The sequence below is a fragment of the Hydra viridissima genome, unplaced genomic scaffold (genome assembly GCF_058129835.1).
Source record: "Hydra viridissima isolate aposymbiotic clone 2 unplaced genomic scaffold, HvirCarnegie_v1 scaffold_12, whole genome shotgun sequence".
In the NCBI taxonomy this organism is placed as follows: Eukaryota; Metazoa; Cnidaria; class Hydrozoa; order Anthoathecata; family Hydridae; genus Hydra; species Hydra viridissima.
Window position 1 is genome coordinate 10,609,981 of NW_028324311.1, and position 12,087 is coordinate 10,622,067.

Below are 12,087 nucleotides of genomic sequence, written 5' to 3' on the forward strand. Positions count from 1 at the left end.
TTCTGTATATGAAAATCACCCTAATTTAAATATTTAATATTTGTTTTGACAATTTTGAAAAATCTAAACTTTATTTCCATTGACATAAATATACATCTGTGTAAAATTACAATAATAAACAACTGGCAGACATAACTTCAATAGGTAGGTCAATTATCATGTTAAAACGTAAGTCAAGTTTAACCAATCCACAAAGGAAACCAGACAATAAGTCATTCAAGTGTGTCAATTTATTATTTTTTAAAACTAAAGTAGAAAGTTTTTTTAGCTTTGAAAGAATGAGTGGAAAACAGGATATCATGTTTGAACTCAAATCTATATAACTCAGCTTTTGAAGTTTATCAAATGAATTTGGGAGATTTTCTAAGTGATTCTCTGATAATCTAAGCCATTTCAGAGTTGTCAAATAGCCAAATTCTTCAGGCAGGTTTTTTAAATTGTTACTTCTTGCACTTAAATACTCTAAATTTTTGAAGAAACATATGTTGGAGGGTAAAACAGATATGTCTGTATTGTCAATAAATAGATATTTTAAGAACTGAAAATTGGCAGAAGGATCATTCACAATAAAAGAAATAGGATTGTATGATAAACACAAACATTTAAGCTTAGTCAAATTTTTGAAACCAGTAGGAAGCATAGAAAGTTCATTATTCTCTAAATGCAATTCTTCCAGATTAATAAGTTTTTCAATTTCCTGTGGTGGCATGATGAGAGATGTGTTATTTAATAGCAACACTTTTAAGTTTCCTAAATCACCAACCTCTGGTGGTAATATTACTAAACTTCTGTAGCTTAGGTTCAAAATTGATCCACCTTCTTCTTTACAAGATCTGATTATATTCATAACTTCTGTACAAACCATAACAGCACAACTAGCCTAAAAATTTAATTTCAACAAATTAAAATTTTATTTTTAATGACAATTCTTTTGTGGTTGTTAACATTCCATTCTTTATGTTCATCAATGTGGAGTGTTATCATTATTTGTTTTTTTCAAAAAGTTTATATCTTTAAACTTTCAGGTAACAATCATTTTATCAAACACTGTATAATCTTTAGGTTCGTGTGGCAATAAAATTGTATATAATTTATATGGCTAAATTATATACAATTTTAAAATGTATTTTTTTTTAAGATTACTAAGTTAAAAACATATTGAGTATAAAGCAGTTATCTAACAGCATACGCCTAAAGTTTCAAAATAGTGCATAAATTCACTTTTATGATACTTATTGAAAACAAATTCTAAAAAACTTTAGTTAATAAGACTTAAGCACATGGTTCACCCGTTATAAATTACTGCACTCACGCGTTTTAAATTGCTGCACGTTTGTTTATGTATATCGTGTAATCAGGGAACAAAAAAAACAAAGAGGATTTTTTTAGTTTCATTGAAAAAATGTTTTAAAACAAACCCGAGTACCGTGGTGTGACCTAACAAAGTCCTATGCTTTAAGAAAGCCCTAATTTAAGAAATGGCAAATTTCATATATATAAAAGAAAAATTTGCGGAAAATAACTTTGCTGTTTTAACTAGATATCTAGTTAGATAAAATAACTATACTTTTTTCTCTAAATGTTTTTATTTACACCACGGTATCTGTATAAGAAAAAAACAAAACTCAGCCAAAAAAAAAGATATAAAATGCCGCCAAGAACTTGTTACAAGAAAATAAAGATATTGTTTATCAAATTTTATCACATTGCGGTCATGACCCTCTCCTGCCTTTAAAAATAATTTTGTACTTTCATCAATAACTTCGCAAATAATTTCTCTGATTAGTTGAAAGCTAGTTTTTTTAAGTGAATTGAGGTAGAGGAGTCTTACCAAAATTCAAATCTTCACAATCCATTGAAGATTTGCAAAGAAGTTCATCTGAGCTTGCTAAAATAGTAGAATTCAATGATTCTAAAGAATATAAAAGCACAAGAGATGAGAGCAATGTTGTAAGGGAAAAATGAAAAACATAACATTTAGTTTTAAATATTTAAAGTTAAATTTTACCCAGCGCTTCGTTGATGCTGCAAAAGTCAAATGTTGACTTGATAAGCAGACAAAAATTCTTTGAAAAAACTAAGATATTAAATTGTATATTACTTAACGAAATAAAAGGTTCGTATTGCTCGAGACTTGAAAATAAAGAAGGGCATTTTATCACCAAAAACGAAAAACGTTATCTAAAATAATGTTCAAAAAGTAGTCGATTTTTATCACGATGATGAGTTTACAAGGCAAACCGCAAAGCTATTGTCAAGCTTACGTCACACTCATACATAACCAAGTCTTAAACAAAATATTTAGAAGAAAAAAAAAAAAAAAAGAAAAAGAAAAAAAGAATCTTGTATAATCTTGCTTTACTTGGTTTAGCAGAAAACTATGTGATGGTTGTTCAAGATGAAATGCAAAGTTACCATTTGGATAAACGCGACTCATCTTGCATCCAGTAGCTTTTTATTGTTTAAAATGTGTCAACTGTAACAAAATCTTTCTGTTTTTTTTAGAGAACAACCATGACACTTTTTTTTCGTGTGAAGTTCAAATTTAGATTGATAATTACCTAAAAGACTATCATCTTATTGTAACTAGTAAAAGTTACAAAAAGTTTATCTTTGTTATTATAAAATTGATTTCAATATTGATGTAGAGTGGACATTTTTTGCGACAAATCATGGAAGTCAGTATGCTACGGAATAGGAAGGGTTGTGAAAAGATAAGCAACAAAGTTTGTAAAATTAAATCACAATCTTTGACTTTTGTATTAGTAATATTAATGGAATTATCTTTAACAAGATTGAAAAAGTAAAGTTGAGTAACGTTCGTGAATTTCTTAAGGTTTGCTTTCTTAAAAGTAAGACAATCCAAGATACGTAAAGTTTTCATCAGTTTGGCCTAACATCTTATGATACTATCAGCTTTAACATCTAATGAATCAGCTTTAACATCTAATGAATCAGCTTTAACATCTAATGAATCAGCTTTAACATCTAATGAATCAGCTTTAACATCTAATGAATCAGCTTTAAGCGAACAAGAGAGAGTTCAAGTATATCACGATGAATCACATTTAAAAGTATCAAAAAAAAGGTTTGTTTTACTGGATTAGAATGGTTTTTTGACTAATGCTGGATTCCTCTTAATAACATTGTTTTCTATTGAAAGGCAGACGTAAATGGAGTTGTGTGCACTTTAAATGAGATTTAAATCTATTAATTTCAAATGGAAAAAAAGAATTAAAAAAAAACTTTAATTATAAAAAATGATTCAATAATAATTTGATAATTTTCATGACTTCACACAACCGTAAATGCTTTTTCAGTATTATACTTGAAAAACAAGGTGACCTCCTTTCAATTCTCATTTCTGGAGGGTTTTTAGCTGCCTCCGTGGTGTTCTGTTGCGAGTATTTACTAAGATTATTATCATAGTATGATTGCTGAACAAGTAACTTGTTGTAGTAATACACAGGGGCGAATACTTTTACAGGTCTTTTATCTTAAAGCTAAGATGAAGTCACTCCAAGTTACTTCAAGGCATCATCGGTTTTGGACGTTGAACTAAAGCAAGTCTGGTGACAAAAAAAGTTAGGTATTGAATGAAGATTTAAAAGTCCAAATCAAAAAAACTGTGGACAAAACATTGTGGTTGTAGTTGAAATTTTGTAAAAACTAAATAAAAAAGTATGCTTTTGTAAATTTAATCAACATCAATTGCTTGAATATAGACGTGTGTATTTGGCAGCATAAACTGCCTGAGTGTTGTATCATGCAACATCAATTGCTTAAGTAAAGGTATTTGTATCATGCAAGTCTCTTAAGACTGTGACAGAAAATGTAAGTATGATCTTTGAATTTTTTTTTTGTTGAAGTTCTCTTCCTATTGACTGGCATTAAGAGGACTTTTTGTTCTTTTATTTGTAATGACGTCAGCATCTGCACTGAAGACTCTTTAACTTTTATTTGATACAAGTATCACTTGATACAAGTGGTAAGATTAATCTTTTTATTGTATATTCATATTTTTAATATTTTCATAAAACTTTTACAACTAATAGTATATAGGTTTTTTGGCAATACTTTAACCAACACGAGCTTAATTTCTTTATCTACCTATTTCAAGGGAATCTACTACTTTCATTTTAAGCGAATCTACCGTAAGTTGTGAAGACAGAACTAATTAAAGATAATTTATTAAAAACTAAAGTGTTTTTAATAAATTTCCATCAATTAATTCTGTATAAATTCTGCATGCATTATTATTATCATGGAAGTACAATTGTATTTTAATACAACATTTTCATTTCAGCCCCACAATCAATACTCGCTATCATTAAACTAACTATTATTTCTCTGGAAGCAATAATGGAACCATCGGGTTCAAGTACGGAAACAGAACAATTTACTCCCGGCTTGGCAAAAAAGTCATCTACTTTTGGCACAGCCTCGGAATCAACTATTCTCGATTAAGGTGAATCATCTGCTCCAACAAATCACTTTACTTACATCTTTTGTAGCATTTGCCACCTGAAATTGTTTTCAATACTAAAAGCACTTGCTAGGAATAAAAAGTTCAAAGAAAATGCACGCTGCAAAATGCAGATTCTTCTGTTATTCTCATAAGTTCATCAAGTCGTAACAAACAAACACTTCACAAAGACAATTAAATAACTCACAGAAAAAAAAATTAGGTAACAACAAAGATTATTGAGAATATCTACAGGTCCCCAAAAATGGCCTGGTGATTAAATAATAAAAGAGAGAAAATTCTAGTAACAACTATTACACAAGACACTGTTGAACTTTTTGATACAAACCATACATTGCAAACTTTTAAAGCGACTTGAAGAAGCTCGAGATTAGCCCACTCCCTATTTAACAATAGAAAAAAACTTTTTTTTATTACTTTATTTAACGTAAAATATTTTTGGCGGATTTAAAACAATTTTTATTCGCATAACAACAGCTTGCAGTGATTTATTTTGTTCTTTGCAAAAGTTTGCAGAAAACTTTTTTGCGTACAATGCTCATTTTTAGAGATTTTAAGTTGAAGTTATTTTTACTTCAGATTTTTTTTAACCACTCTTTCGAGCAGGTTGACATGAAATAGAAACCGTTGAAAACGAACTAAAAACCGCATCTTTTTTCTTTTTTTGACCACTTTTCAAAATATTTAAAACCTTTAAAAAACGAGGGGGTCCTAAACTTTATGTGGCTGTATCTTTTGAGCCTCAAAATATGTTTTGATAAAATTTGAAACCTAATTACAATTTATGTTTGAATTCAAGATAAATAATTTTTTTTTTCAAAAAATAATTTCTCTCAATCCTGTGATCCGACTGCCGTGATTTTTAGCAAAAAATTTATCATTTTAATGAAAATAAGCAAAATAATAGTTGCAATTATCTTTTTGTCAAAAGTTTATTAGGAATGCGAATTTTCCATCTCTACTGACACACACAAAGCATGAATAAATCTCTGATAACAAAATCAGACAAATGAAATTCCACAAACAGTATTTTAAAAATTATAATATGTTACATTCAACAACCATAGCTCTTAGCTTTTTACCGTGATGGACGTTTTTCTCAGACACAACGAACCTTTTCAGCGTCTTGTTTAAGTTTTTATGCGCTACTTCAGATGTTTGTTCTGATGTAATACCGAGCGGGATTTTCTGCCTATCGAGATACTCCTTGAGATGGAACCTGCTTATGTGAAATTTCCATCCAAGTGAAATCTTCATTGCGAATACATCATGGACATATACTTTTAAGTAAAGCATGGACTCCACAAACTTGTCTATTTCTTTGTAAGAAATATCGAGTTTCATTCCAAAACAGCATTCAGCTATTAAATCAATAATTTTACTAATATGGTGTTCATAAATATGATATTCAGATGGTGGAAATATGTTGATAATTTCTTCAGTCTATTTCTCATCCAACAGACATGGATAAGTAACATTTTTATAATATTGCATCTGTATACGAGGTTTGTTATCAAGTTGGTATTTTTTAAATTCATCTGCTAGTGATCCGAAAGTCCTTTGAACTCCTTTTTCATCCATCGACCCATCACAATAGCAAACGAGTATTCTCCACCGTGACCCTTGATTATAGAACATAACTTATAGGTATTGCTTACTTAAAATATAAAATATAAATGTAATAAGATACTTACTGATAATCCAATGATGATGTTGATCAATTTGAGGTCAGAAGCCAAGGTAAACTTCAGTTGATTGAATTGAAGGAATTTGAATAGTATTTTCAGATTTTGATGGTTCTCTTTTATGTTTCGAAGTATGCCTAAGATAATCACTTTATTGACCCCGATGTACTTCTGGTTTCTTGGTTGAAAATCTAATTCTGATGGGTCAAACACGTTCATGACAATCTTTAGAGATCCCTGCCCTCCATCAATACCAACGCGTACAACAGAATTAAAAATATCCATTTTTCTAAAGGAACAAACTTCAGTTACGAGCATAGATAGGTCAGTACAATAAACAATATCTTTTTCAAAAAAGTTTTTACCGATCTTGAGCTGACATTTAATCACATCGTAAAACCTATTCAAGTAGCGTGACCTGTTCGTAACTCCAGCATATTCAAGTAGCGTGACCTGTTCGTAACTCCAGCATATTCAAGTAGCGTGACCTGTTCGTAACTCCAGCATATTCAAGTAGCGTGACCTGTTCGTAACTCCAGCATATTCAAGTAGCGTGACCTGTTCGTAACTCCAGCATATTCAAGTAGCGTGACCTGTTCGTAACTTCAGCAGCAGGTGTTTTCCTGTATTCCAGATCGTTCAACACCTTTTTTTATCTCCTTCATTATTCCTAACACTGCATTATTTGGAAGGTCATGATTTATCTTCAAGTTCATGATTGTTTCTTATGTTCGCCTTATAGGTGATCTATATCGCGCTTTATAGGTGATCTATATCACGCCTTATAGGTGATCTATATCACGCCTTATAGGTGATCTATATCACGCCTTATAGGTGATCTATATCACGCCTTATAGGTGATTGGTCTCTGTATACTTTAACAGGAAGAGCTTTTCCTCCTGATGCAAGTTTTATTTTTTTACAATCACCAACAACAGATATTTTTTTTAGCGTACAAGAAACAATTTGACAGCATTCTGATCAATTCATGGTACTTTAAGTGATCTACCTACATCAGGAAGGCCTTCATTATCATTCAAATCATAAAACGTATTTCGAAGAGAAATAAGATAATCAAAAATTAAGATGATGACAACCTGCATTGCTATAACAATAAAACACGGTTGTGTGCCAGTTATGGTCTGGGGATGTTTCTCATAAGGACAGGTGACCTTACAAGGATCTGCGGCATATTGATAAAAAAAAGGGTGATGGAGATATTCTGAAGAATAATGCAAATCCATCAGGGCTACATTTAATTGGAAAAAGCTTTGTTCTATGACAAGATAATGAGTCAAAACATATACAAAATATGTTGAGAATATATAGAAAAGAAAGAACGCAAGGGCTTGTTTTAAGTTATGATAAAGCCCCCTAAACTTAATAGGATTTGAACCCTATTAAATTGCTATGGTGAGACTTGGACAGTAATATTGGTAGTCGTTGTCTAACATCCGAAAATAAACCTCGAGATCTTCTACAAGAAACCTCGAAGAATCTGATAAAAACTGGGAAAATTTGTATTAAGAATGCCGTGATTGTGTGAGGCAACTTTTAAAAAGAAACTTCATTTCTTTTTAAAAAATGCCTCACACAATCATGGCATTCTCTTTTGGATTTTCATTTTAATTGATTTTTTGGCGAAACCGTAATACAAATTTGTAAAGAGGTTTTAAGAATTTGAATTGTTACAACGTTTAAAACATATTTGTTTGTTTTTTTATTCAATGTTTTTGTTTTTGTTTTTTATTGTTATATTATTTAACAAATGTTTTTTTATAATCCATTGGTGCAGTTATGTTGATCGAGAAATCATAAGCATCGATTGGCCGGTGACCCTGATTCATTTCTCCCATGTGGTATTGATTTTTTTTGCTTTTAACATAAATTTAAAATCATTTTTTGGCAGGGAAAATTGGCAAAAACGGACAATATTACAAACCTCTGCATAGCTACGCAAGGATAATTTTTAACTGTTATTGCACAACTTTAAATAGTATTTTCATAAAGACATTACAATTTGTTTAAAGTAATTTTATTTATTCATAGTTTCTGAAAGTTTAATACATTTTTGATAATTTGGATTAATATTCCGAGGGTAATGTGTGTCTCCTTTAAGTCCATCTTCTCACAATTTCTTTAAAAGTTTTTTTTAGTCCAAAATCAACTTAACAGCGGTTTCAGAAACCTGTTCAATGTTTAAATTTGGACCAAATCACTGTGTAAACCAACACTTTTTACAAAAAAAATATTGCAAGATAAGAGATGTCCACATCACTCTAAATTCATAAAAGACTTTTATCTTTGGATTATAGTAGCCGACGATGGAACCAGACAAAATTTGCTTTATTTCCGAACCCAGCGCCCAGCTAAAATAGTCAAATTAGCGCAGGGTTAAAATGTTTTTTTGTTGTTGTTTCATTTCACATTTAACTACTTTAAAAGTAAAAACAAATTAAAAAATAATTGAGAAAATTTTTGACAAACTTTTTGTGTTTACTAATATAAGGAATAAGCAATACTAAAAATTAATATATATAATATCAATACTCTGGTCAAGACTGTTCTACTACCCCAAAAATTTGCTTTAATTTTTGATAGGCTAGATAACTCAAGTCTCTAGAGTGAAATCAACAGTAACATCGTCTTCATCATTATCATGATTACTAGTACCAAGCATTATATAAAAAATATTTGCTTCTTTTTCATGGAGTGTGGCATTTGCATACATGAGAACAAAGCCATTTGCTTTTTCTTTTGTAAGTGGTTTCTACACTTTGAATCTATAAAATCGTACAAACTCCATATTTGTTCACTTGCAGCTTGAGAAATTGGAATAGCAAAGACTATTTTGCACCCTCAACTCCTCACCAGATATTAGGGCCCATTAATTCAATTTGAGCTAAAAAGTCTGATGTCGGATTTGCACAAAGTCTCTGAAAAGATTTTATTTCTTTTTTTGAAGTTTGATAATTGCAAAGTCCTCTTGTTTCAACTATGAACTTTGGAAGTAACTCAAGGACCATAGTAAGATTACTTTTACTAGATGGAGGAGGCTCATTATACATATTTCTACCACCATGCTTTTGTGGATCAAGAAAATATGCAATCTATGGGATTTGCATATTTTTTGCAAAACGTTGACTGTCTTCCCAAAAAAATTCATCTTGTACAGTGTTTTATGTGTTCTGATTTTTTTGTGAATGGAGAGTTGATTAAATTCAAATGAACTAATTTGTTTTCAAGAGTATGGACAACTGATGTATGATAGCTATACCACCATGTTAAAACTGCATGTGATAATGCTTGAATTTCCTTCAAATTATTTTCTTGTTTAACACAATTTTGAATTATCCAAAATTGATCAATAAAAGATGTTCTTTGTTTATCAAATGATGTCAGTTTTTCAAACTTTTCTAAAATATCCACAAATTCAGGAAGAAGACAAATATCTTTTACTAAAAGATTAATTGTATGGGAGCACAACTATTACAAAATTTTTTTGGATATTTTCTTTCTACAATATCCCATGCAGCTCTCATGGTTGATGCATTATCAGTTACAATGCTTGTAACTTAGTTAACGCCAACCTCAAGAATTACATTTTCTATGCTTTTTGCAATATTAATACAAGTTTGTTGCTCTTGACCAGTAGGCTCAATTTTGTAAGCAATTGGTTCATGGTCCTATTTTCAACATGAATTGAAAAATCAATGAGATGATTTGGATTAATGTTTGAAAATCAAACAATCACTACACTTACATATTCAGAACAACCAACATATTGTTTTATTCTACATTTTTCATCATTTAATGCATCTTTATAAAGGCACCCAACTAATGTTTAAACTAAAAGTTTTTAAATAAAGAAATCGATTTCCTAATAAATGTGTTTGCTGAAAATGGATACGAAAAGAAGAAATTACAAGACCTTGCAAATATTGTTATAAAAAAACGACACTCAAATAATGAAATAGCTTATATCACTACCGTGGATCCCAATATTATCACCAAAACTTCGAAAAATCTTTAGGAAAGCAGGTTACAGGGCAGTCTTTAAATCTAGTGCAAATCTTAAATCTTTGCTAACTTCACGCAACAAAAAAAAACTACCACCAAATTGCCATCCCGGAGTATACCTAATAGAATGCGAGTGTAAACAAAAATACATCGGCGAAACAGAAATGAAAATAGCAACAAGAACAAAACAACACCAAAAAAATGTTTTTGAAGAAAAATTAGAACAATCTGCAATTGGGCATCAAAAAATTAAATGTTCATGTAATATAAAATGGGATCAAGTAAAGACGTTAAAAGTAGAACCCAAAAAATTTGAAAGAAAAGTTCGAGAGGCAATCGAAATTCAGTTCAATAAATGCGGACCTAAAAATGGAGGTATGAATTTAGATGACGTCAATATGTAAAAACGCAATTCTGGACGCCATATTTTTTATACCAATGTAATATTAAAGAAGCCCAATTAAAGCGAACTTTAAAGAAGCCATTAAAAAGTGACGTTACTGTTTGTTTATAATTTAGTTTAATTAATGTATTGTAATTAAAGCTGAAGATGCTAGTATCAATAATCTAGCGAAAATTTCTGAGATAAAATAAAAAATTAGTATTGAGAGAATTCGTATTTATTGATGTTCATATATTAAATTTATTCAACTCTCATACAAGATGTCGTCATTTATATATATATATATATATATATATATATATATATATATATATATATATATATATATATATATATATATATATATATAAGCATCCTTTTAGGTAAATATGAAATTATATTTACCTAAAAGGATGCTTGATCATCTTGTAGTTTTTTCATTCTTTTCTCATAAGTTTTTTCATCACTGATTTTTCTCTTATAGTTTTTTCTAAGTTTCGTTGTCTCAATCTTATCAGCATGTCCCAATTGCATATCAGACTTTTCAACTGCCTTTTTTCTTTGACTGTATAACCACCTAAGCTCCATAGTTGAAATTTTTTTAGAAAAAATACAGGTGCAATTTATATGTACTTTACTTTTACAATTTTGGGGGAAAGAACACCCAGACAGATCATGTTCACACAGAAGTATCTTATGAGGACATGTTATGAGGTCCATTAGCTTTCTAACTTCAATATAAGTTCTTCTTTTACTTTTGCCTTAGTTCTTCCCCATGCAACGTTTTCTACTTTCTCCCAAAGGGTTTTAATTCTATAATAAAACGATTTCTCACCAATAATAACTGGCTGTTGAAACTTAACATTTGTTTTTCTCCATTGAGCAAGAACAAATGGAATCAGATCGCTAGCAAGATCTTTGTTAGAATATTTATTATGGTGTAGATTGCATGTTATGCTTTTTTGTTCTTGTAGTTGCGTCATTGTGTAATTCATTGTGCACAATGAATATGTAGTTCAATGACTATATATGGCTCGTTGTGCATAATTCATTGTGCACAATGAATTTAGAAATGATATTTAAATTGTACAAGCGGATGAACATTATGAGAAAATATACAGCAAACATAGAATCTAGTTGTCTTGATATTACAAGCTATTTCGGCAATGAGTATTGTTATAAAGTTCGCGGATTTGGTGTCGCAGTACGATGGTTCGGGTGAATTTTCAGAATGGATACAGAAGTTGGAACTGGTAGCAAAACTTCAAAAAGTTGACGAGCTGAATGTGGTGCTCCCCTTATTTCTTTCTGGCGGAGCGTTTGCCGTTTATCAAGGACTCAGTGATGAGATAAAAGAAGACTACAATGAAGTGAAAAATTCACTGACTACTGCCTTCTCTGCTTCTCCGCTAACAGCATACGAAGAGTTCGTGAATCGTCGTCTTAAGGAAAACGAGTCCGTTGACGTATATCTCGCAGAATTAACAAGGCTGAGCAAGCTAATATCGTCTCAC

The 12,087-nt window shown here is 30.5% G+C and overlaps 1 protein-coding gene and 1 long non-coding RNA gene across 3 annotated transcripts; one reads left to right on the forward strand and one right to left on the reverse strand.

Moving 5' to 3' along the window:
* Positions 1-5: 5 nt before the first annotated feature.
* Positions 6-1,139, reverse strand: LOC145194088 (uncharacterized). The gene has a single exon (XM_080071680.2). The coding sequence runs from the start codon at positions 863-865 to the stop codon at positions 107-109; it is 759 nt and encodes a 252-aa protein (XP_079927806.2). The 5' UTR covers positions 866-1,139; the 3' UTR covers positions 6-106.
* A 1,903-nt stretch (positions 1,140-3,042) lies between these two features.
* On the forward strand, positions 3,043-5,131 carry LOC149881223 (uncharacterized). Of its 2 annotated transcripts, XR_016445769.1 has the most exons (3): positions 3,043-3,834; positions 3,931-3,988; positions 4,307-4,960. It is a non-coding gene; the product is annotated as an uncharacterized LOC149881223 (long non-coding RNA). The 2 variants fall into 2 exon arrangements; XR_016445768.1 differs by having other exon boundaries at positions 3,043-3,988; positions 4,307-5,131.
* The last annotated feature ends 6,956 nt before the right edge of the window (positions 5,132-12,087 follow it).